The 25,399-nt window shown below is 33.9% G+C and overlaps 4 protein-coding genes across 4 annotated transcripts; 2 read left to right on the top strand and 2 right to left on the bottom strand.

Moving 5' to 3' along the window:
- The first annotated feature begins 2,378 nt into the window (after positions 1 to 2,378).
- LOC7478828 (uncharacterized) lies at positions 2,379 to 4,179 on the top strand. The gene is made up of 2 exons (XM_024595223.2): positions 2,379 to 3,449; positions 3,945 to 4,179. The coding sequence occupies exon 1, from the start codon at positions 2,468 to 2,470 to the stop codon at positions 3,290 to 3,292; it is 825 nt and encodes a 274-aa protein (XP_024450991.2). The 5' UTR covers positions 2,379 to 2,467; the 3' UTR covers positions 3,293 to 3,449; positions 3,945 to 4,179.
- Positions 4,180 to 4,836: 657 nt separating this feature from the next.
- On the bottom strand, positions 4,837 to 13,537 carry LOC7487770 (protein ABC transporter 1, mitochondrial). The gene is made up of 8 exons (XM_002301429.4): positions 12,767 to 13,537; positions 12,219 to 12,444; positions 11,509 to 11,661; positions 10,542 to 10,697; positions 10,103 to 10,262; positions 9,256 to 9,365; positions 8,978 to 9,094; positions 4,837 to 5,528 (listed from the first exon to the last, which is right to left on the bottom strand). Exons 1-8 carry the CDS (start codon positions 13,297 to 13,299, stop codon positions 5,133 to 5,135), a joined length of 1,851 nt encoding a protein of 616 aa, XP_002301465.4. The 5' UTR covers positions 13,300 to 13,537; the 3' UTR covers positions 4,837 to 5,132.
- A 4,553-nt stretch (positions 13,538 to 18,090) lies between these two features.
- LOC7478826 (suppressor of disruption of TFIIS) lies at positions 18,091 to 20,414 on the top strand. Its single transcript, XM_002302663.4, has 8 exons — positions 18,091 to 18,383; positions 18,597 to 18,662; positions 18,783 to 18,848; positions 18,933 to 19,030; positions 19,139 to 19,264; positions 19,370 to 19,699; positions 19,819 to 19,884; positions 19,974 to 20,414. The coding sequence occupies exons 1-8, from the start codon at positions 18,371 to 18,373 to the stop codon at positions 20,124 to 20,126; spliced, it is 918 nt and encodes a 305-aa protein (XP_002302699.2). The 5' UTR covers positions 18,091 to 18,370; the 3' UTR covers positions 20,127 to 20,414.
- Positions 20,352 to 24,630, bottom strand: LOC7487769 (uncharacterized). The gene is made up of 7 exons (XM_002301428.4): positions 24,400 to 24,630; positions 22,986 to 23,204; positions 22,225 to 22,366; positions 22,038 to 22,126; positions 21,891 to 21,945; positions 21,631 to 21,716; positions 20,352 to 20,785 (listed from the first exon to the last, which is right to left on the bottom strand). Exons 1-7 carry the CDS (start codon positions 24,451 to 24,453, stop codon positions 20,630 to 20,632), a joined length of 801 nt encoding a protein of 266 aa, XP_002301464.3. The 5' UTR covers positions 24,454 to 24,630; the 3' UTR covers positions 20,352 to 20,629.
- Between the last annotated feature and the right edge of the window lie 769 nt (positions 24,631 to 25,399).

Below are 25,399 nucleotides of genomic sequence, written 5' to 3'. Positions count from 1 at the left end.
AAATAGAATCAATCAAAAATAATAAATTAGTAAATCAACAACAATAATGGTAAATTCACCTCGCATTCTTAATCGTGATTTTATCAAGACTAAGAATGCATGATCTTGTTTCTTTCATCCTCTATTATATTTGAATACGAATAGCTTGTATTATAACCTAAAAGAAAGAAGCTAGATCAAAGTTGTGTAAAACAAACACAACATTACTTTAAAATACCACTGAGAAGAAAGGAAGAGGAGACAGAGAGTATGTACCTGCATTTTTATCACTTACTTTCCATAGTGAAGCTCGATGTTTTAAAGTTGCACTTTCCTTAAACATGATTTTATGAAGAGCATTTAGAATGGGAAATTCATAACTAAAAATATTAAGCGGAAATACAAAACTAATGATTAAACAGGTAATTTGACAAATGAAAGGCTAAGAATAACTAGTAGAACTGTAGGATTAGCAATAAATTGAAGGCATTTATCATACACATATTATGAGACTATCATATTGAAAACATCTCACTTAACCCTTTCTTCTGTGTTAAAAATAAAATGATAAAACTTTGATATTTTCTTATAATTAGAAATGAATGATGCTTTAAAAATGTTATCCAACCCTCAACTCACATAACTCATGAAAATTAATTTGTTAGGGTTAATAATAACCCATAAAAATCAATTTGGGATTTGTTTTAAAGTCTTGAAAAAAAAAATTGGATTAAAATGATTAAAGCAAGGCACTTCACCAAAATCACATTAAGAAGACTTTAATACATATAATTCTTCCTTATTTTACTTTAACCCCACATCTTTTTATAATCTCATTTTGGCCCCCCCTTTGTCCTATGATTCATTTTTTTATTAACTTTTAAGTCCCTCCAATCACAAAAGACTTTATTTTAAATTTTGTTCCATCCATCATATTATTAATTTTGATGTTGTTGTTGTTGTTTTTTTTTTTTAATATTTCTATCCGGGAGTTTACAGAAATGATCATACAATTTCATTTAAGATTAGAGGCTTACTATGCCCTTCCTCATCTCTAGGTGCCTAAGTATCCACCATAAATCTTTCCTCGTTTGAACCTCGCCCTTAACTTTAAGGCTACCCCATTCTAAGGTGCTACTTAATGGAAATGATGCAATCTTGAATACGACATCAAAGGATCCATTAAGAGTGTCTATTAGGTCTATTCTAAGTCCTAAAATAAAATGGATTCAAGATAAGTTCGATGGGCTAAGTCAAGAGAGTTGGGTTAAAAAGGTTCAAAACTATCAGTTTGAACCTTTATATACTTTTCAGGTCATAAATTCAACTACAGGAAGATTTTTTATGTGATTCTATTTGGATTGAAAACTAGATATATGTACCTTTTTAACGATATATAGTAGGCCTGCTAATTCATTCAGATGAGAGAGAATAACGTGTTTAAAATTTGGACAACTTTTATACATTAATAAAATTCAGTTTTTCTTGAGCAAACTTCTTCTTCTTCTTCTTCTTTGTTGGGACAAAGAGTAAATTCAACTTATCAAGGTATAATTGACCTTATGGCGTCATTCACAATCATCCAATACCTCTGGTTCTTAGTTACAGGTTAACTCTGGGTCAAAGTTCAACTAAACGTGATTATTCGACTTTCTTAGGATTTGTTGTCAATCTTGTTATAGATTACATGATCACCTGATTACGAGTTTCGCATCATATACTTCGTATGCATGTTAGTATTCTATTATTATTTTATGTTAAAAGCATATTTATCATTAGTTATGTTTTTACATGCTTATAGATTTAAACTCGTATGAACTTGTATGAACTCTAGGTTTTTTTTAAAAACCTTTTTTGTATTTAGCATGTCTTGTTATGATAAACTAAATATCACTGCTTACTGGTTTAATATATCTCTATAAACTTTGATTTAGCGTACGTGGATGCACGTGAAGTCCAATTTTGACAACAATCTTCACTGATTTAATCTAAAGCACGTTAATTCTTTGAAGTTTTCTTCGAATTTATCTAAAAGTATTGTTTTTTATAATTAGTTGACAAAGCAGGTGATTAATTAAAGCATGGCATTGTGTATGTTAATTTCAATTGGAAACATTTATTTTCCCTTTTCTTGCATTAAAAAAAAAAGAAAAAAGAAAATTTATTTTCCCTTTTAGGTTACAAAATGAAACCCAATTTCGTAAATCTCCATGGCCTGTCATTTAGCATATCTAAGTCCCTAATACTCCAACCATTTTGAAACGAGAAGAGCTCTCTCTCGATCTATTGCTACAGACACTGCACCCATTTCCTTCTTGCTTGGGAAGCAAGAAATTTGTGGGGCCCTCAAGATACTCGCTATAAAACTACCTGCATTCACGTTTCTCATTCCTTCACGCCTTTGGCAATAGAAAATAACAACCTCCTCCTTCACCTCTCTCTCTCTCTCTCTCTCTCTCTCTCTCTCTCTCTCTCAAATACCAAAAAAATGGAAATCACTGTTGAAATGATCAAGGAATCGCTCAAAGACCCTTACTACCATTACAACGGCTATACCATCCACGTCGAGAACCACCGCATCCTCACCGTCATCTCCGGCTGCGACCTCACTGTCAGCAAGTGGATCAAACATGTCTCCAAAACCAACAACGACTCTGCTTCCTCCTCCTCCAAGAAATCTCTCATTGTCGGTGTCTCCACCGATAAGCAGTACATTTCCGGCAGTAAAGGCTCCGAGAATTACTGTCCGTACAACATCTTACCGCGCTGCGTCGGCTCTCACTGTCTCATCTACCACCTCCCGCACCCTGAGTGTTACCACACCTGTAAGTCTCTCCGAGACTTCTTCTCCAATCCTAAAGTCATAGCTGTAGGTGTTAGCATAAAGCCGGTGGCTAAACAGTTAGAGAAGGAGTTTGAGATTAAGTTTGAGAAAGTGATAGATGTCCATGAGCTAGCTGTGAAGAAGATAGGGCAAGAGTTGTTAGATCTGAATGTGAGCAAGTTTGACTTGGATAATATGGCTAAGGCTTTGCTAGGAAAACACATGGATGTTGTGAGGCCTGAGGAGAAAGCGGAGTGGTTTACTAAGACTGGTGAGAAGGTGAAGTTAGCAACTGTGGATGCTTATCTCTGTTTTTTGATGGGTTGGGAGCTGTTATATGATGCGGATGAGTGTAAGCGCAATGTTTCTCTTGCCTTAAAGCAGAAGATGAAGAAGGAGAGTAAGCATCTGAAGAATCATAGGAAAAAGAAGATCAAGATATTGTTTAAGAGATCAAGGATGAATTTCAGGGATGATATGGTTTGGTAGTTAGTAAAGACTTACTTAGTCTCTGTCTGGCTAGCTATTAAGAGGCTAGTATTAGGAGTTGCTGCTCGCTTTAGTTTTGGTTACTACTTAATTTTACTAGCAGCAGCAGCGGTGTTGAGTAGTGGTGGAATATTCTGGACATGTACGTGGATGACTGGTCAGTACTATCTCTATCTTAATTTGATCAGTCATATTTCATTTGCGAATGCAACTGATAATTAGTCTTTGGCCTATGTGATCAATGAAGGAATGCTATATAGATTCTACAACTATATATGAGAGTTATGCTTTAATTCTGTTGTTCAATGTCTTCGTTTTAAATTTGTCGTCGGGTGTTTGGGAGCTGTGTGCTGCATACTGTATGGATATGCTGGGGGGAAATTTTATGGCACTGTTGATGATTCTGTTTTGCTCCTCCTGATGAAATTAGAATTTAATTAGAATTTGGATCCCATTAATTAATTTGATAGGCTTGCTGCGAACGTTATTGTTTGCCAAAGGAGGGGTAAAACTCTCTTCGGGGGGCCATAACCAACTCCTTAGAAGAACGATCCTAGCTGTTCCCAATCCCAGTATTGTAGAGACCCGTAATAGCGCAAATGCTACTGTGCCGTACAACTAAATATTGCGAATTACAACTATTGGCCAACAGATTATTGACACGTGGAAAGAAGTAGAGCAAAAATTTGAAAGTGCACGGGAAGAGGAAATTCCAAGTAGATGGCGAAGGCACCACCACCACCCAAAGGCAAATATGTTCCAATTTGAAACAAGGCAGGCTTCTCCATTTCACCAGCTTCTCGAAATCAATTAATTAGGTTAAACCAAATAAAAGCACCAATTGAAAACATTATACGTTATATATTATAAAAAAACTTGGGGGGAAACATGTGAACGGTGAAATAGCTTCTTTTGTTTTTCTTTTTCTATTTCCCCCTCTCTTCTTTTCTTTTCTTTTTTCGTTATTCAACATTTATTTGATTTATAAATTATTTTAATTTATTTATTTTTATAACATTATCAAAGTCTCAAACAAACATCTTCACATTTAATTTATACTTAATTCTACTTGATTTTTCAAATATTTATTTTTGTTATCATATAATTAAATAAAATTAATTAAAAAAATAAAATTTTTAAACTCAATAAAATTCTTCACTTGAATCACATATTAGCATGTTAAACCACTAAACCTTGATTGAATTAATATATCACTGTTTTAATATTAAAAAATTTAATTATATTATATCATATCAAAATTAAGAGTATGTTTGACAGTGTAGTAGCGGTTACTTTTCAAATAACTTTTCGTACCGAAATGCATGTCAATGATGTTTTTTTATTTTTTAAAATTTTTTTTTAACATCAGCATATTAAAACAATCCAAAACATATAAACCATATTAAATTTTAACAAAAAAAATTAAATTTTAAAAAAAAACCACGTTTTCAGACGAGTTCTAAATCGGCAGATAAAATATCTGGTAAAAGGGTTTTAAAATTAACATTTAATAACAAAGTGAATATAGCTATTTAGCCGGGATATATTTTTAACGCGCTATAAACTTTTAAAATTCTAAATCAATCGGTTCCCTACATGTGTTTCTCTCGTACATAAAAGAATGAAGTACAAATGATCAGTAGCATGTAGCCTTGGGGTGATTCAACTTTATCTCAGAAGGGCAAAGTACAGCCCTCTAATCATCAAAATCCTAAACACAAACCCCTCATTCTGATTTTAAAGGCAACAAAATATTCTTACTTGCTTGGGATACACGTTCTCATCCCACACTTTATTAAGTACTAAAAACAAAATTAAATTAACAAATGTCAAAAATATATCAAGAAATTGAGCCACTGAGCATCTGGTTGTCACCATCTTCACCAAACTGATAATCCTTGTAGACTTCGAGCAATAGTTCCCTACATGGTACAACGGCTCCAAGCTTTATGCAAGCCAAGAAAGCACCTGAAAGCTTTCTATGAAGGCTATATACCTCATCTGGAGGTGGAGTGAGCCTGTGCCTTAGCATTGTTGCCCCAAGGCTTGACATACTGTGAGTGATATTAGAGGATCGGAAGTCATACCCGCCAGGATTAGAGAATGGCAGTCCCACGATAAAACCAGCCTGAACATGAGCATCCAGCATTGCCTCTGATTCTTCTCCTGTGAGGAATCCAAGCCTTTTTGACATCTCAATCACAACATCCCTTTCACCATTTGCACATGCTACAACCTGATCAAATATCCAGATCAAAGCCCTCAGCACATAAAACATTAAAGATAAATTAAAATCCAAGCATGTTTACAAAAATGTCTTTTTTTTGGCACTTGAGTAATGAAAAGCTGAGAACTACCGCAAACAAACAAAAATAATAAGATGCTCCACTACAATTATTTGAGTCGGCTTTTTATAATATATAGTCCAGGCCAGTGAGCTTAGTGTTTTTCCTTTTTCTCCAAAACGAAGAAGGAAAGGTTTAGGATAAATTTCAAGCTTATCAAGAATCATAGTATTTTAAAAAGAAATACTCTGCAGCCGGTGGCTGGAAAGGGTCGAAGGAATAAAAAAAAATAGCCAAAATGGATTTAGATAGTTATGCCATTGAAGACCATAACACAAAGAACAGAAGCTAAAACAAGAGCTATATTGGTACATTTTTCTTTTAATATATTCATTATATGCTGAATTCTATCTCCTATAACCAGTTAGCATCTGGATTTTCTGCTACTCCTTTTAAATTCCTCCACTTCTCATGTATTTCTATTCCTGTCCTGGTAATTTTCTAAATAATTTTTCTCCTAAATCTTTGTCAAACACATTTCCTGATATACTAACATAATAAAAATATTCATTTACTGAATTAGGGTCTGCTCCTGTTATTAAACTAGAAATCTTTTTAACAAAGTATATGGATTAGCTCCTACTGATATCATTCCTTGAAATTCTTCTACATGTTCTTTTTATAACTTTCCCATAATGCTTTAACACTTTCTCCTAGAAATGTCTCTAAATACTTATACATTTCATTAGGGTCTTGATTATTAAAATTATTTATATAATCTGCTACTGTTGTGTTTTTCCATACATCTATTATATGAGTCCATTCTTGAGGATCATGTGCTGTTAAATTTAGCATCTGACCTTCATTTTTTGTTGCAAATTTAATAGGTTCTAATGGGACACAACTACCTTTGGGTCTATAAGGTTGGATTTCTTCTAGGGTTGCTCCCATGGCTACTCTATGTCTAGGTAAATTTCCTGCTGAATAAACTACTGAGCCTGTTCTTGTTATATCAAAAGGTGAATTATCTACTGAACTTACTTCTTGTTCATCCATTAATCCTACCGTTAAGCTTCCGGCTACTGTACTGATTGTATCAGTTACATCTTCTTTCTGAGTTCCTATTCTTATATTTCTTTCTTCATAATAATATAGATACTCTTCTTCAGTTAATTGTTTGTTTATTTAAATATCTGTCCGTCTAATTCCCCATTAATTCTTGTTCTGTTAAACTAGTCATTCCTGATTCTTTAGGAAAAGCTATTCCACCTGTTACTAAATGAATATGAGCCAAATTCATTTCTATATCTGTCTCTTGATCTGAATCTATATCTCTAGCTAGTATCTTAGTATAGTCTGTAAACCTTACTGAAGTTTCTCCTCTATTATTTTTATAGGTTAAAGGTGACTGTGGTGCTAATATACTTTCTCTTTTTATAAAATCATCTAATTTCCATTCTAAACCGGCTAAATCTTCTGCACTATACTTGGTTGGTTTTATCATTTTTAAACCTTTATTTCCTAACATTTCTACTACGTCATCAACTCTCAAATCTGTATCTAGTATTACTACTTCTTCCCATTTTTCCTAGGAATCCAATACAAAATAATAAATTATTGCCTTTGAATTGTTCAAATCCTTTAGTCTGAATTCCTATTTTTATATGATCTGTAAAGTCTTTCATATCTAATAAGAAATCTGGACTACAACATAAGAATCCTCTGTTTTCATTCAAATCTAGCTCTTGATGGATCTTGCCATCTATCATCATAAATACATATCATTACCTTAGCTCGTAAATGTTTTCTAACCATACTTTTTAACTCCTATAGTTATCATTCCTAGATGCATTAGGTTATATTCTTCTCTTTTTAATTCTTTTCCTGCATCTGGCGAAATAAGATTGACATTTACCGTGTCATTACCACAGCAACTTATTGTTACTTCTCTATTATGCTTATAAAACCCTGTTTTTATTGCAAAAGTACCTGGTGAACCATATAAAGCTCTAGCTCTCATGGTTCATAGAGTCTGATTTACAAAAGTATTATAATCTTGATCTACATCTACAACTTCGTCTAATTGAACATCTTCTCTTGTTCTATTTCTACTAAATTATATATCTATTATACCATCTGTACCACTTGTACTAGCCTCTGAAGTGTTGTGTCTATTTTCTTGTATAGTTCTACTAGTGCCTGTGAAGGGTCTAAAATTACTCGTTTTGTGTCTGAAGTAAATCCTGGGATAATCTTATATTTGCTATCTTTAGGCTGTACTGCTATAAAATTCCAAGCTGGCTGGGTTTTAATCTTTTTAGGTCCTTTATCTGAAGAATATATTTTAAAATTGTCCAACTCAGTAGATATTTCTGATATAGCCATGTCCTGTTTTTCTTTTAATCTCCTTTCTTGAATTTTAATGATTTCTGCTAACGTTCTTTCTGATTCTTCTTTTTCACTTAGCCTAGTTTTTAGTCTTTTTGATAGTTTTTAGTAATTCTGAATTATCAGTTGTTATTTCTTTACCTTTACTATTATTTTTTACTTCTTTTTCAATATTAACAACTCTGTTTTCTAATAGTGAAATTCTAGCTCCTAATTTGATTACTAATTCTGATAATTCTAATATTAAAGCCTGAATAGTATTATTTTGTTTAATCTGAATTTTATCTCCTTTAGAAGTTGGCTGTAAGATGTGAATCCTTCTGGGTCCCTGTAAATTTTTGTTTTCAGCAAAGCTCTTTGATATTCTGGACTGTTTTCTACTCCGTTCATGAAAGTGCTATTTCTTTAATATTTAGGGCTATAACTTTAATCTCATCTTTAAACTTATCTGTTGGTGATTTTATATTTCTTAAAAAAATTTCAGATTCTAACTCTATATCGTTTGGCTTCTGATTTATTTTATCTATTTATCTAGTTAACTTCTCTGTTGTAGGGATTTTTTCTAAATTAAAGTTCTTCTTAAGATTAGATATAGCTCTGTTTTGATCTACTAGCTGTTCTTTAATATAATCAAAATTTTCTGCTAAATCTTTAAACTTATTTTTATACTCTTTTTTAAATTGATTAAATTCTTCTGTGAATTTCTTTTTTTTCTTTTCTAATTTTACTCCTAGATTTATAATCGAATCTACTACTGTGTTTAGATGCTTATGTTCTTTAGTGTGAAAATAATGATTAAAGCCTAGATCTGAAAAATTGGACTTTATATTAAACTCTTTTCGTTCACTTAACTTGTATTTTCTGTTATCTGGTAATTCTAAACTAAGATAATCTAATCTTTCTAATTTCTTTGCACTATTATTGGCTATTGTATCTTCTTTTAATTTTAGCTTTAAATTAATAATTTATTCTTTTGAACTAATCTTGTTTGTCCAAGAATCGAAAGGATTACCATTCTTAAGTAGTCATCAACAAATCTTTTAGGATAATCTCGAGCTGCTCCAAAGTCAATGAGATTGATGGTGTTTGTAGCCTCATCATACAAGAAATTACTCCAGTTAGGATCAGTCTGCATAAGAAAAGTGCAACACAAGTAAAGGTGACTACCAGATCAATGTGAAATGATCCAAAAAGATGCAAGGATATTTGCATGCTTGGGGAGAGCACACTTCATCAAGAAGATCAAAAGCAAGTACTCAAAAAATTTGTAAGGTAAAAACGGGGGCCTGCCTGCATGAAGCGGAAGACAAACAATTCCATCAATGTGAGTTCTAGCAACTTTCTCCCGACATAATTACGAGTTTCTTGGTTCAGTGATGCTACTTTATCAATTGGAATTCCTGTAGCAAGGACAAACATTGCATTAAAAGATGACCAAAACCAAAGTTTCATGATCTACAGAGAAGCACGGGTGCACTCTCAAGCGCACGCACAGTCTACATTATATTGTAGGAAAGCTACCATAGCTTCTTTTCTTTCTTTTTTGAGAAAACAAGAAAAGCAAAGAATAGTTATATGCTAATGTTAACACAAACCATGATAAGAACTAAGAAGAATCGGTTGTGCTAGTCAATTCTGTATACATATTAGAAGCTAAGTATCATCATACAGCTAGAAGATTGTTAAAAGTGATAAAAGGATTATCTTTGGGCTAAATCTATTCATGCTTCTAGAAAATTTTAAGTTAAGGTTCCAACGCCATTGCAAATCTAAATTGATGGTCGCAACCACTTCAACCAAAAATCAGCTTTTTACAAGAACCTTTTGCTCATCAAATGTCGTACTTTTATTGCAGCAGTCCAAGAGTATCTTGAAATGTACATTCATAAGTAATATTCTAGATAAAGAAAGGATAGAAAAATGGAGTAGCAAGTCATAAAACAAGATTTTCAAAGGTGAAAAGCATGATAAATCTAAGACATGAAGAATGACCAATCATTCATGTGCATGAAACCATCAGAAACTCTCGCAAGTGGACATTTACAGTGTGATAAATTTGTTAATAACCTTAGCTTTCAAGGTTAAATTAGACCAGCATATTTAAGCAGGAAAGTAACACAAAATACTCAGCAATTACCAGAAACAAACTCGGTACTTAAGACTCTTTTACATGAAAGATCATCCACAACCAATGGAACATAAAAGCCCTCAGCATCAGATAGCAGACTACGGAACTGTTTCTGATTGGCGGCCTCCAACTCATAGTCACATTCTCGAGACAGTTCTACTTTTGCCACCTTCAAAGAACAGCAAAAGGAAAATTAGCATCCAATCCCAACAGTACAACATAGCTTTACAACTACAGTCAATAATTAACCAGTTTTTTGCAGCAAGGAGCGATGGATAGCACCAAAGCATACACCAAAGACAAGATAAAAGGCACGATTGGTAGCTGATCAAACAACCATAAGACAGGCTCTATTTTGAATCTCATTAATTAAGGACTATAAACCACTCGGTAGCATGTAGTGGCAATCCTAATACAGTAATGCAAATCCACGGGAAAATATGAATACCTTTATAGCTCTGTCAAGAAATAGTCCTTTTGGAATCAGGTTTGTATAATCTAAAAGAAGTTTCACATTCTCAATGTCGCTCTCAATACTATCTGCAACACCAGGGTACTGAATTTTCATTGCGACCTCCATACCATCCTTTGTTGCTTTGTGCACCTATAATCATTAACAATAATTAAGCCACAATAAGAGTATGAAGCATGAAAACGCATGTGGGGAAGATATATAAGTTTACATAATAAAATAAATATCATATAACATATTTAAAAAAGCTTCAAAAAGGATTCTATAAATTAGAGACAATCGTTTCAAATATGAATAACAGAAATGTAAACTGGAAAAACAAGAGAAAAGGTGGGGAAGAAAGGACAAAATCAGCTTATGAGGTCATAAAATTCATAGAGAATAAGAATTGAAGCTGTATGCTTCAAAAGTTTCACATAATTATAAGTACGAACATAGAAATCCAATAGTTTAAATAATAACAATTAAATGAATATTCACATCTTAGTTGGAAAATCAAACTGAAGCGGAAAAAACAACAAAGTACTGAACTGTTTGCATAGCACAACAGTGTAGAGGAGCCCAACTGGATATAAGGCATTGTATGCGCTGTTTGGAATTACGTTCCAAATGGGGTTTCATGAAAATTTGAAATTTTTGTTTTTGCTTGAAATTATTTTTTTTTTTTTATGTTTTCGGATCGTTCTGGTGTGCTCATGTTAAAAATAGTTTTTTAAAAAATAAAAAAATATTATTTTGATGCATTTCCGAGCGAAAAACAACCGCTATCACCCTCCTAAACACCCCCGTAGTTGGTTTAAAAAACGCTTCTAAACAATAGCCGGTCTGTCTCAATTTGAAAAGACACATGAAGGTCAAAGCAAAAATGAATGGAATGCCAGGGCCAAGAGTCAACTGCTATTGATTGAACATAAAAATGAGATATGTAGCTAGAATGCTTCACCTGGCCTATACTTGCAGCAGCAACTGGTTCATAATCAAAACTAGTTAACTTGGTTGACCAGTCAGCGCCCAACTCAGCATCCAAAACTTGATTCAGTTGGCTCTTGGGCATCACGTCTGCACCTTGACGTACAATATCTAAAGCAGCCAAGATCTATAAAAGGTAGAAGAAATCAAATATATAATTGAAGGAAAAATACGTCAACAAAAAGTAAGTCAAAAGTTTGGAAGCCATAGTCAAGACAAATGATGATCCGTTGTTTCTATTCTTTTCTTTTTTTTCAAAAAACACCTTCTCTAAAGCCGAGGCAGTAAAAGTAAGAGCCAAAAAAGCTTTAATAAAGCAATTATACTATTACTCTAGCTCTATTTTGCAGCTTAAGCAAATATTCTTCAGCAATGCCAGAAATCTCAGCCAACGACAGTCTCCCATAGAAGAGAAGTTAGCATCTCCAAGATAAGGAAGGGATGACATTTTATTATCAATTTATGAGTACCAATTCAAGATACCCCATATAGCTACTCCTTAGATGAGTTTCTATAACTCATGAGACTTCAAACCTTCAGATAAAAAGTTAGAATGCAAGATTTAAAATTTTGAGAAGTTTAGAGCCATGAGGACTCCTCAGCAATACACCTGAGGTGCGCAAACATGACATCCTGCTATCTAAATAAACAAATGAAATAGATAAGCGAATAGACTAAGCATACCGGAGCAGGAACAAGAGATTCGTCCTGTATGCTCAGCATTTGTCCTATCTTGAGCGCAGCTCCACGCATTCTGCATAATGCAAGAGCCAGGCGTTCTGCATTCTTATCGGACAAAAATGGAGAATAAGCAGATTGTTTGTCCTGTGAACTTGGTGTACCAAAGACAAGTCTCTTTGCAGATTCCTGAACTGTTCCCCATGCAAGCCCGGCTCCTAGACCAGCAAACCTTTAGAAGTTATAGGATATAAGTTAAACATATACTCCATGATTCATGTCATTAACTTATAATTTGTTGAATCATCAAGACTAATGCTCTATTATCCTCTGCTAAATTGAGCCAATATGTGAATTAACATATCATCATCAAGTTTTGATTTCCAAATATATTGGAAAATGTTATATATAAACTTTACTGGTGTGCATATGCCATTAATTCAATCTCAGCCAAATTATATATATATATATATATATATATATATAAAGCAAATGATACAAAAGAATGAATTTCAATCGATAATAATAATTAAAAAAAAAAAAAAACTACTCACCCAAGCGCTCTTGTAAACGGACTGGAAGGAACTCTCCTCTCCCGAGGCTTCCTCCTCTTCACCACTGGCGGCGCCGCCACGGTTTCCGCCGGTGCCACAGCTACCTCTCCAGCACCTGCATGGCCTTTATTATCTCTATCCAAATCACCAATTTCCTCCTTTGAAATTCGTTTCTCCTCTAAAATCTTGTCTTGAAAAGAAACCGAAGGAGTCAAGACACCATCACTGGCGCTGCTTTCCTTTCCGTTGTCGCCAATTGGCAGCTGCGATTCAGCTGGGGTTGATTCTGCTGCCAAGTCAGGTGAATTGTTGAAATAAGCGACGGATCCATTGAGCCTGGGAGGCGAAAACTCGCGTACTTTCCCTTTAGTGAGGCCCGATAGATCGGTGGCGGAGACTAGCGCTTTCTTAGCGGTGGAGGCTATTAGGGTTTCGAAATCTCCAGTTTCGAGAGCTTTGGAGCGTTTGGCAATTTCCTTGGCTACTAGAGAAATGCCGCTCAGCAGTCTTCCTATGTGATTAAACGAACTCATTGCATGGCGCCCTGTAGATTTGGTTTTCGGTTAAATTGTTTTCACCTTTATCCGATTATTGTTGTTAGTAGTGCAATCAAATCAATCGATCAGTCAACACTAAATTTTAGAGCGAAAGCTTTTGGTTACGCGAGCGAGAGGGAGAGAGGCTACGTGGTACTTGTCCCTTCCATGAGATTGGGGAGAAAGCAAAGGAAAAGTTGATCGGTTAGAAGTTGAAAAGCAAAGCCTGCTAACGCACAGGCAGAGACCAAATTGGATTTGGAAGCCAGGCCATCCAAGAGGGAAGTCACACGTGATGACGTCCCAAAGCCGAAGGGACACATGGCCCGAAAGTCTTCTTGCAAATGTTTTAGGTTTGTCATGGACCACGAGGCCTGAGTAAGAAGATTGTGTGGATTGCAGCCCAGCTGCAAATATACGGGCTATAACTGCTAGCTGTATATTTATTTGAATTTTGTTTATTTTACTTTGTAAGAGCCCAGAAACAAAAAAAACAAATGCCTCCTCGTTTATTGTTGTGTACTCAATAGATGATTCGTGCAGATCAAGTTTTTTTCTAATATAAAAAAAAATATCTAGAATTTTTAAATAAATAAGAAAAATAAAAGACTTGAATCATTAACTTGATTAGATTATATAAGTTCAGTTTATTTAATAATATAATTAAAAATACATTACCAATAAATAAAGTGAATAAAAAAATGTGGCAATAATTAACTATAAAAATAAGCTATTAATATTATATTCGAGTGGAAAACAAAGAAAAACTCGTTAGAGACTCATCGTCACTCTGTCGTGACACCATAAGAGGCCGCACTCGTCTTCTGAGCAACGATCCAAAAAGCAAATCAAATAAAAATAGCATGAAGTGAGCATCTCATAATTATATTTAATTAATTATTTTGATTTAAATAAAAAATAAATTTATTTTTCAAAAAAATGGTAAATTTTACAAAGAACAACAAAAAAAAATCCAAGATAACCTAAGTCATTTTTAGAATTAGTGAAAATCCTATAGAAAGCAAATAAAAAAAGTACAGATCAGCTCAATCTCCAATTAAATAAATACTGAATGATAAAACAAAAAAAAAAAACATGAGCTTATAAAAGGAGAAAAAACACCAAGCCAACCCGAGAAAATCTCTTAAACTTAAGTTAACCTTCCAAACTCGCAGCCAATAAAATCATAAACCCGGACTCAATCAAAAATCTCAATTTTCAACCAATTTAAAGTTGAAGGGTAAAATAAAATAAACAATATCAATTAAAAAATTTATGCTGAAGTAAAAAAATAACAATAAAAAAAATAAAGATCAAATCTGATAGGAGAAAAAGCTAAAGAATGAAGAAATAAAAAAAAATATTTTTAAAAATTATCTCTAGTAAAACAAATAGTAATCAAAATAATCTTGAGCAAATTTAACATATGAAAGAAATTGAAAAAAAATCCAACTTTATAAATTATTTCATATAAAATAAATAGTAATCAAAAGAACATGGATCAAATATGAAAGAAAAACCAATTAAAGGGCTTCTTTAAAATTTTAGAGGTTAGACATGAAAATCAAGGAGAAGAGAGAAAAACAAGAGGGAAACAAAGGCCATTGACTCCAAAATAAAGGTTAATATGTCAAACAGCGACCTAGGAAATAAAGGGTTATCAAGATGATTCCAACACCATCTAGGGAGGAAGGGGGTGTCAAGATGATTCTAACACCACCTAGAGATGAAGGGGTTGTCGATACAATTCTAACATCACCTAGGGTGGGATGGGCTTCGTCATTGTATGACACCTTATGCATCGTCCAAATATGGCTAAGGCTCTCCACATGCTAACGAGTGTCTTCTTGTTTTTGTTTTAAAATCATATTTATATTTATTAAAATATTAAATTGTTCATTAATTAGCTTGATCATAACTAAGAAGGTAGGATAAAAATATAAAAAAATACAATATGCTATAAAAATATGAAAAGATCAATTTATCTCTGACCAATATAATAATAATTAATGAAACTTGTAAAAAAATCATATTATATCCGATAACTAGTTCAATAAATTTTTATTGGAAGGAAAAATTTATCATTGCATAGTTTTAATTTACTATGCAATGAGTTTGGATATACAGTGAGACTTTAATCTAAAAGTTTTTAAAAATTTAATTTGTTCTACTTTAATCGAAAGAAAAAAATTAGAGAAAATTATAGGAGAAAAGAAGAAACCAACAACCAAAACGCTCAATAAGCCCAACAAACTTAAAACATTAGTAGCCAACACATTTTTATTCCTTTAATATTTATCTTAAAACATTAATCAAATACAATTTAAAACAAAGAAAAATTATTAGCCACTTCCGATTCAGAGCTTCTCCACTAGCAAAAAAAAAAAAAAAAAGATTTATTGTGATAACTATTTGTGAGTTGTGTTTTTTGTGAGAGGACAATGAATCAAAAACATCAAATAATTTCTCACCATTTTGATTAAAATAAAAGGAAAACCGTCTTCAAATTTCCCTTATGTTTGTATTAGAAAGGAAGATAAATCTGTATGAAAAACAATTTGGTCAAATTTGACTATATATTTTCAAATTTAACTAAATTCAATGCAATTAAACTAAATCATATTATATTTTAAGATAATTACCAATTAAAATTTATTTAAGAATTAGAAAATTAATATGTTTTCAAGAAAAATTGAGAGATAAAAATAATTCAAACAATAATTAGTCATTATAATTTTTCAAAATATATAATAAATAAATAAATAAAACTTTTTTTTAAAAATTAAGCTTTTGAACATTTTTAAGAAGTAAAAAACAAATCAAAATGCTTAAAAAATTTAAAAAGTACTTTGAAATTAAGTGATGCAGGCCAAAGCTAAAGATAACAATTAAATAAAAAATACAAAACTTTTAAATGGACGAAAAGAGCTATAAGTATGAGCCTCAAATTCGCAAGTTTATTCTCTCTACAAATAATGATAATGAGTTTGCCTTACTAGGAGATTTACAAAGTCTTAAATAGACCAAAAATTATATCCTAACAAGGAAATAAAAACAAAAATCCTTAATTATAATGGAAAAAAACATAAAATCTAAAATAAGCAAGAAATCTGAAAATAAGAATGAAAAACATCAAAATTGCCAAAATCAAGGAGGTCTCGACAAGATTTTCTATATCAAAAGATCCAACAGTTCGCGTATCGACATAGTAGCTAATATAGGGAAAACGACCTCCAAAAACTCCTATAAAAACCCGAGAATGATCTAACAATTAGATCAAAAGTTATGATATTTTTGAGTTGTTATTCTAGCTTGACGCGACCAGACATCCTCTTGGGTCTTGACATATCTCATTAGTCCATAAATGCATCTGCTAAGCTATCCATGTAATTTGTTTGTGGCAGATCATGATTTAATTGTGGCAAACTCACACTTGATGACTCAAAATTACATTTTATCGCAGACCCAACTACATCATTAAGTTTCTTTTAAAATTTTAAATAACTAAAAATGATTTAAATTTCTAAACAAAAAAAAATAGAAACGCTTAGCAAGTTTTTTTGGAATTTCTTTTCTTTCTTGAACATTTTAGAAAGCTTAGTTTGTTTTATATATATATATATATATATATATATATATATACTCTTAAAAATTTTAAGGATTTTAACAACCAATATTTTTAGCACTTTTTTTTATTTTTTAAAAATGGAAAGAGTATTCTTAAATAAAATATTACTTTTTATCAAATATTTTCTAAGATTTTTCTTTGTTTTAGAAAAGAGTTTGAGAAAAAGAACTTCTCAAACATTTTTAAAGATTTTAATTGGTATTCATCTTACAATTAAATATAATTGAATGGACTAAATTTAATTTGATAATATAGGATAACAGTTGATCAAATCTTTTTATAAGGATTTATTTGGTAAATTGATACATACACACGCAAGGACAAATTTGAGGGGTTTTTTTTTTTTCAAAATGAGAGCTCCAAAGTGCAAACTCGAGCTCAACTCCAAGATTATGTTTGTCAAGAAAAATAATTGTGTTCGTTAATAATAATAATAATAATAATAATAATAATAATAATAGGAGGAGGATTGCAAATTTGCAACACTTCCAAAACAGAATCGGAATCCTTTACTTTGTCCTGCCATCGATTTGCACCACACTTCGAATGCCAAAACATTTGTTCAAACCTCTCTTCTAGCTTCTTGCAAACCAAGAAAAACCAAACGCACGATTATTATTCGCCACGTAAAAGAGCACTGATGCTTATTGTTTTATTATTTTCATTGGCTTTTGCACCAGATAATGGATTTAATTAGCATTTAACTAGTCACCTTCTTAATAAGTATCCAAGATATGTAATTAAAAAGTTTTTTAATATTTAGAATAAGTGCTTGATCTGAAGAACTCCAGGCTTAATTTCTAAAATCTGTGCACCTGCTCGGAGTTATGGACGGGATTTTGCTTTTAAATTCAGAACCAAGCCCTGTAATCTAAATTAATGTGCGAAGTGGGTTAAGGGGGCACTTGGGAAGTCTCAAAAAGCACTCGCAAAATCCAAGACAATGACAGGTAACGGAAAGATGGAAGATGATCCATGATCCATGATCCATGATCCATGACTGTTAACTAATTCAGAGTTGTTCAAAGGAAAATCAAATATGCTTACCACCTCAGACTTTGTAAGTGCCATCTCCCTCATTCCTCATGTTGGTGGGTCATCCATGCAATTCTACATAAATAGTCCCATTCACCTGCTGCTGTAATGCGCGTCGGAACTGTTTTATTTTCCATTCCGGTACTATTTGAGGATGGTTTTTGCTGCTCTGTGATGATTTCTTGTCCAATTATTGCCCACTACTAAGTTCGGAGCTACTATTTTATTTCGCATTATTATGTGGTTAATATCGATGCACCAAACTCATTGCTTTCACCATTATCTATAAACAATTGCTGAATATGCTATATCTACGTCTTCTTTAAGATGGATACGCAAACCAGCCATGTATATAAATTGCTATAAATTGGAAACTTCTGAGTATGTGGCCTTTGTTCTTCCAACATGGGATCGTTAGGTCCTTGCTTTCTCTCTCTCTCTCTCTCTCTCTCCATTCATGCACTTTGATCTCTTCATCCCCCTTTCGCTAATGTTTCTTTCTTTTTCTTTTTTTCCCTCAAATCTGTCACAGTGAATTCTTTCTTTCTTTTCTTGTTTTTTTCATGTCTTTCAAGTGATTTTCTACTTTATCTCTTATTTTAAGGTTCTCAAACCGGGGAAAGTCTTGCAGGTAACCTTCTTAAGATGGACGCTGCTGGGAGGGCCAACGGACCAAAATACGAGTGCTTGCTCTTTGGTACGTTAAAGCCAGTAATTAGTTAATGAAAAAGCAGGATGTCCAACAGGGAACTCAGGAAATCTGATTTAAATTTCTTAATGTATTCATGCTTATGATTAATAATGTTATGTTTTCCAGACATGGATGATACGTTGTACCCCTTGAGTTTGGGTCTCAACATGGCTTGCCGAAAGAACATTGAAGGTTAGACGAGAGTAACCACGGAACTTGTGTTGATATATCAATTGAAGTACATAAATAATGCGGTTTGAGCTATTTGCTCTGCAGAGTTCATGTTGCATCAGCTACATATTGAGGAAAGTGAAGTTCCGAGAATGTGCTTGGAATTATACAGGGAGCATGGAACAACAATGGCAGGTCTAAAGGTGAAATTATATCCTTGATTCTTTAATAGTAGAGTCCTCCCTCTACTTCTTCCTCTTCTTCTTCTCAGCTAGGAGTTTAACTAATGAATCTTAACAAATGAAAACCAGGCTCTTGGCTATGAGTTTGATAACGATGAGTTTCATGCTTTCGTTCATGGAAGATTGCCTTATGAAACACTGAAGCCTGATCCGGTGCTAAGGAACATTCTACTTTCCGTCCCACAGCGTAAAATAGTAAGTCAAATTTAATTCCATTCTTTCCTTTCAAGCTAAACATATTTCAGCAAAGTAGACATGGAGTGGTGGCAAATTTTCTAAGATGTGCCTTAACGTCTTCAGATCTTCACAAACGCTGATAAGGCGCATGCAGCTGAGGTTCTCAAAAGGATGGGATTCGAGGATTGTTTCGAAGGCGTCATTTGCTTTGAAACCCTTAATCCTCCTCTAGAAATTGCAAATAACATGGATGCATTAGATAATGATGCAATGATTGCAGGAGGTGAGCCAGAGCCAAGTGGCTTCGATGGTACTATTGCCACTGGAAACAAAAATAAAATAAAAAATGATTTAGATAATGGTATCAGCTCCAAGTCACGAATCCTCTGTAAACCCTCTCTGGAGGCCATTGAAGCAGCTATTCAGATTGCAAATGTGGACCCAAGGAAGACAGTAATATTTGACTCATAACTTAGACCTGAAAACTATCATTGTTCTGCTTCAAATTTGCAGAGATCGTGTGGAGTTGTATCTCATTTCTTTTTTCTCCCTTGTTCCTTCATTCTTCTCAGATCTTCTTTGACGACAGTGCTCGAAACATTGCAAGTGGGAAAGCAGCAGGACTTCATACAGTTATTGTAAGCTCTACAAATCACTGCTTTTCTTGTTATCATCAGTAAACACAGTAGAACACTATAGTCATGTGTGATTTCAATAATCATGGCAGGTAGGGAGCTCGGTCCTTGTACCAGGTGCAGACAATGCCTTGAGAAGCATCCACAATATCAAAGAAGCAATACCTGAAATTTGGGAGGATGAAGGAGAGGAGATGGAGCTAGTTATCCAGTCCACTACAGTCGAAACAATGATCCTTGCTTAGGTTTTCCTTTCAGTTGCCTCACATTAAACCTGGTTATTGATGGCCAAGTAACCTAATGGCCAAAGGAGGAAAAGGAAATAAAGTACTGATGGTATATTCAGTCTTCGTGTAAAAAATCTCTACCGTGGAAGTAAAAGCTCATTGTATTTGGTATGGGCATGTAGCGTCATACTCTATATAAGATTTCATTTAGCTAATCTGAAACAGTTGGAGTAAGACGGTAACTAGTGAAACGTGGTTGGGATTCTTATTTGAAAAGACTTTGTTGAGCTGCAAGTTTGATACAAAGGATATCTGGCATTTATGTTCACTTAACAGTACTATATGTAAAAAATCTCTTCCTACCATGAGCTTACAAAACATAGCTCATATTTCTCTGAGCCGCGGATGAAGTTTCCCAAAACTAATGCGAAATCAAGGGGGTGATTGCTCGTGAATTTTCTCAATGATTATGAGAAACCATGTCTCTAGGGTTGTTGACATGATCTTCGAGAATACAATAATCAGCTATCTAGCGGTAGCTCCCCAGAATTAACAACTCTGCATGGCTTCCGAGGATTATCTGACCTGCTTGTCTCTACAGATTCAAGCTTGCGCACAACATCCATTCCATCAATGACATGTCCAAAGACAACGTGGCGGTTGTCCAGCCATGGAGTCTGCAGCACAAATTAAGAACATTGTTTGCATAGAATTTCAGTGAAGAGAACTCTTTCTATCGATATTTCAGCACTTCAGCTGTTCACTGAACTTAAAGATTAACAAGGCACAGACAGCCATCATCCAATCCATGTTATGTACGAAAATGATAGGGATCCCAGTTAAAAACTAAGATTGGAACGAAGAGGGAGTTGCCCCAATGCAATACGATACAGTAGGCAACTATTTTAGAAGAAAATTGTAAGAAATAACCAATCAAGTCAGTTACAATTTACAACAAGTTAATCAAACAAACACAATTCATGAACCTTCTACAATTTTTAATCTGGACCTCCTATCTGATAAGGAAAACTAACGAACTACCAGGGCCTTCTTTTCTTCTTTACATTCTTGTTTCCAATGTTTCATCAATAAACACTCAACTTCATGTTTTACATTTCCTTTTAATGCCATCTTACCAGATCAAAATGTAGAGGAGAAAGAGAAAAACTAGGATATCTCTCCACCTCCGCACACAGAATAAGAAGAACTAATGCTCTCATTCGTATTCCTACGTACATGACCGCTGTCAATTCATGATCTCTATCAGCACAAACCAATCGAGACATCATTAAGTAAATATCTCTATCAGATTGCTGCTGCCAAATGTTTACCAGTTGATCTAATAATAACAGGGTATAAATATGTCTAAGTTTGCAGAATTCTAATTCTAGAAGAAGACAACGTGAAACATTTTTTATAAGAAACACAAAAAATTGTGGAAAGTTTCCACTAGATCTATACTTGAAAAAATGAAGTTGGACATGCAACAACCAAAAGAAGAAAACTGCAACAGTTATATTACCTTTACTGAGCAAATGAAAAACTGGCTCCCATTGGTATTGGGACCTGCATTTGCCATGCTCAAAACACCAGGTCCAACATGCTTCACTGCAAATGATGGATTTAGAATTTTAGCACAATATTAGTCAAATCCTCCCAGGACCCCAGCCAAATCACCCACGTTATAGAATAAAAGATAAAAATGGAAAGGGATGTTTATGTGATGCTCTGAGTTATAGAAGTTTACAGTATATATTTATTCAGGCTCATGAAAATACTCACAGGAAAAGCTCTCATCTTCAAAACTAGAACCATATATGCTTTTTCCTCCAGTTCCCTGCAGTTATGAAATTAACAGTTTCTTCTTAGTGAAATCAACTTCCTACTTAAGAAGCAGTATGTGTTAGACTGCAGAAACAGAGAGCTCACATCTCCTCTCGTGAAGTCACCACCCTGGATCATGAAATCTTTGATAATACGATGGAAGGAGCATCCTTTGTAACCATACCCTTTATCTCCTGTGCGCGGTGTTTTAACATCGAAGGCCAAACACATCACCATATGATTAAGCCTCAAATAATGCCTCCAACAGATAATCTTTGTTTAAAAAGCTCACCTGTGCACAAGGCACGAAAGTTCTCAGCAGTTTTTGGGACAACATCTCCAAAAAGGCCCATTACAATTCTACCCACAAGTTCACCCCCAACTTCAACATCAAAGAAACACTTGGTCGTCACTTTTGCTTGTAGATCAACATCCTGATACAACAGGATTATGAGAACACAGGACTCCAATACATACGTGGTTCCAAAGATGGAAGGGGCAACTTATGCATACTTCAAAAAAGAAGAAGAATAATAACAGTAATGAAAACCTTGACGGAATCACATATTTGTCTGTATGAATTACACAATCATCTGAAAGTCTTCTGAGACAACAAATACATAGAATTAATAGAGCACCACCACAGGCTGAAAACTGAACTGAAAGTGAAGCTAAAGCCATTTAATTTTGGGTTACTTTAGATTGAAATGTACCAACTATAAGAGAAAAAAATGCTGAAACTGGCCCGTGTCATTGTTTACATTCCTTCACTAATTTTGTGGACGGACCTATTCCATGACTAGTTTCAACATTTGAGAGCTAGTTCAGGAGATGATGAATGTTAGCTAGAGATGCAAGGAAAAAGAAAGGCCATCTTCTACATTGGCAATCATATCTCAATTTTCTATATCACCACTAAACTCAACATGGATAGAAAAGAAATTCCTTGAGATGTGATATCTGACAATGAAACTTAGCAGTCCATTGTTTTAAGGGCTTTTTAAATACTATCATTGATGAATACCAAAGCAAAGGGATTGAATAAGTAGTTACATTTGCCATTGAGTTGGCGCATGCCATTCTCTGATTCTTAATATAAGGTGCTTTAGGAAGCCGTATGATAGGGAATTTCGATGCATAGTGAGATCTTGATGTCAATGCTCTTCCAAGGCAGTTCAAGGTTGGAGTTTGAGAGTAACCACCCCGGGCATTTCTGATGGTAGATATCTTATGTGGCCTGCTTGTATTCAAAAAATCTTGTTCATAACTACCCTGCCATGAAAACAATGAATGAGAGGAAAGAAAACAAGTCACATAGTAAGAGTACGAGATACAATAGGTAAAAAAAGGAAGAAAATACAAAAATGTACTGCTTGCACAGAGGCAATATGATTTTTCTTTCTGTACAATTTGTGAGCAAAGTCTTACTGGCAAATAAATCATTGACCAGCATCAAAGTGTGATGGTTGTCCTTAATCACAAAATTTTGCTTTGGCAAAGCAAATGTGATCAACTCATGTCTAGAGCTTAGAGACCTCATTATTTCTTCATCTCACTCCTTTCAATGACCTTTTAATCGCTGATTAATAATTAGTTGTTAGAACCAAGTTTCTGTTAAACCCCTCTTTTCTTTTTCGCAGCTTTCAAGGTTCAGTGATGCGTTGGCCTTATTTGAACGATTAATACTACATTTCATAAATTCTCAACTTTTTGTTATTCGAAAATTACGTTTGATAGACTACACGAATTCTCCAAAATAAACTGAAATAAAAAGAAAAACACAAATAAAGTTGGCATTTAGTTACAGGCAAAAGATTTGAAGACCATGCTTCAGTGATTCCTTGTAAAACCACACCAGCAGCTAAGAATTCAACAGATCCAAGGGAAAGTTGTCCCACATGCAATAAACTTTTGTCTACAAGCCAAGGAAGCATCTTGATAATTGGGAAAATGAAAAGTCACATCAATAAAATAATCCTTGTTCAAGTTATTAATATTCTTCCAGGATCACAAAAATATACTATGAAATTAATACAACTGGAATAAAAGAAAAAATACTAGAACAGAACGCAGAAGCCGGGATTCGATAGAATGTGAAATGAATGTAAAGGCAAACTGTCAATCCCATTTTAGTCATAAATACAGAATGATCTTCTAACAAAACCCATTTCTCTACAATTCTCGAAGTTGATAAGCAGTAGTCGCCAATCTGTAAATTAGTAAGCCCAAAAACAGACATTGCGAATTAAAGAAACAATCAACAACAAACAAGAACTGGGTTCTTAGTAGCCATGCAACCAGCAGCGTCAACAATGACCCAAGGTGTGTCATGTCATTCACAAACTTTATCTACCAGTATTTGCTTCATTATTCTTGTCTGTGCGTATTCCTGACTTGTGGCGTTGTTTCAATGTGTTAAACTAGGGAGAGAGTATGTGAACATAATATGGAGTACTGAAAGACTGACCTGAATAACAAGGCGAGGACTGTGTGCCATTTGCATTGACGATGTAGAGGCCATTTCCTTTGGCAGACTAGACTAGAGTCTTCTTCTTTCTTTTCGGCTGTGCCTGTGTTTTGGAGTAGAGGAAGTTCGAAGATAAGATCACCTTAGCCGTTAGCGCGTTGAAGCCTTTAAGGCAAGGTGTCAAGGCAGAGAGGACAAAAAATCGACAGACTTGGGGAGGCACTGCCTCGTTTTATCCGACGGGTGTCTTAAAATTATCCGCCTCGTATTTGTTGCTCTCTCGAGTCTCATCAACTCATTATTGATTGGGTTGGGTAACTGCAACCGGCCTTAGACCATCCATGGTGAGACAACTGCCTAATATGTCTAACCCAATGGGCTAGCTTTAGACTGCTCACATGGTCCATTTAGTTCAATATTTACAAAAACAAAAAAAACAAAAAATTCTACATTTTGTCTTTAATATCTTAGGAAGCTATATTTACTTGTTAAAATTATAGATTTTCAGTCAAGATATTTGAAAGATTGTTCATTTACGTAAACAAAATCCAAGTAGTTTGAAAATAAGGCTTATGTATTAGATAATTGGTTAATTTTTTAATTCTGACAATCTGATTTATTCTTTCTAGTTAAGATGGCCGGAGGCGGATGCCTGATTCCTGCAAAAGATCTTCTTTAGTAAATTTAGAGACTATTCAATGATGTAAGCATTGCTTATGATCACGTGCAAAAAACATGGAAGTTCTTCAGCAATTCCATATCCAGGGCCATAAAAGTAGCCAAGCATCATAAAAGTAGCCAAGCATTATCGTTCTATGTGGATTCATTATGTGCCATCAATTAAATGATCTTCCAAGCTCACAATAATACATGAAATTATTATAGCTTAATATAGCTTAAGTGCCCTTAACAAATATTAGTTGTTGTATGGTTTGTATTTTGTTGAAAAAATATTTAAAATAAACAAATTATAAGTGAATGAGAAATTAATCTCAAAGAA

Source organism: Populus trichocarpa, chromosome 2, assembly GCF_000002775.5.
Source record: "Populus trichocarpa isolate Nisqually-1 chromosome 2, P.trichocarpa_v4.1, whole genome shotgun sequence".
Lineage (NCBI taxonomy): Eukaryota > Viridiplantae > Streptophyta > Magnoliopsida > Malpighiales > Salicaceae > Populus > Populus trichocarpa.
The sequence above is the reverse complement of the archived record's forward strand: the minus strand, read 5'-3'. Positions and strand labels throughout refer to the sequence as shown.

Excerpts from the sequence above, each read along its gene's own strand:
- LOC7478828 (XM_024595223.2), top strand. The coding sequence starts at position 2,468 with ATGGAAATCACTGTTGAAATGATCAAGGAATCGCTCAAAGACCCTTAC.
- LOC7487770 (XM_002301429.4), bottom strand. The coding sequence starts at position 13,299 with ATGAGTTCGTTTAATCACATAGGAAGACTGCTGAGCGGCATTTCTCTA. Across the intron at positions 12,445-12,766 it reads CCGTTTACAAGAGCGCTTGG|GTTTGCTGGTCTAGGAGCCG; the intron begins GTGAGTAGTTTT and ends TAACTTCTAAAG. Across the intron at positions 9,095-9,255 it reads TTGTCTTCCGCTTCATGCAG|ACTGATCCTAACTGGAGTAA; the intron begins GCAGGCCCCCGT and ends TTTCTTATGCAG.
- LOC7478826 (XM_002302663.4), top strand. Across the intron at positions 18,849-18,932 it reads TTGCCGAAAGAACATTGAAG|AGTTCATGTTGCATCAGCTA; the intron begins GTTAGACGAGAG and ends TTTGCTCTGCAG. Across the intron at positions 19,885-19,973 it reads CAGGACTTCATACAGTTATT|GTAGGGAGCTCGGTCCTTGT; the intron begins GTAAGCTCTACA and ends TAATCATGGCAG.
- LOC7487769 (XM_002301428.4), bottom strand. The coding sequence starts at position 24,453 with ATGGCCTCTACATCGTCAATGCAAATGGCACACAGTCCTCGCCTTGTT. Across the intron at positions 22,367-22,985 it reads GCGCCAACTCAATGGCAAAT|GATGTTGATCTACAAGCAAA; the intron begins GTAACTACTTAT and ends CTGTTGTATCAG. Across the intron at positions 21,946-22,037 it reads GTGACTTCACGAGAGGAGAT|GGAACTGGAGGAAAAAGCAT; the intron begins GTGAGCTCTCTG and ends TCATAACTGCAG.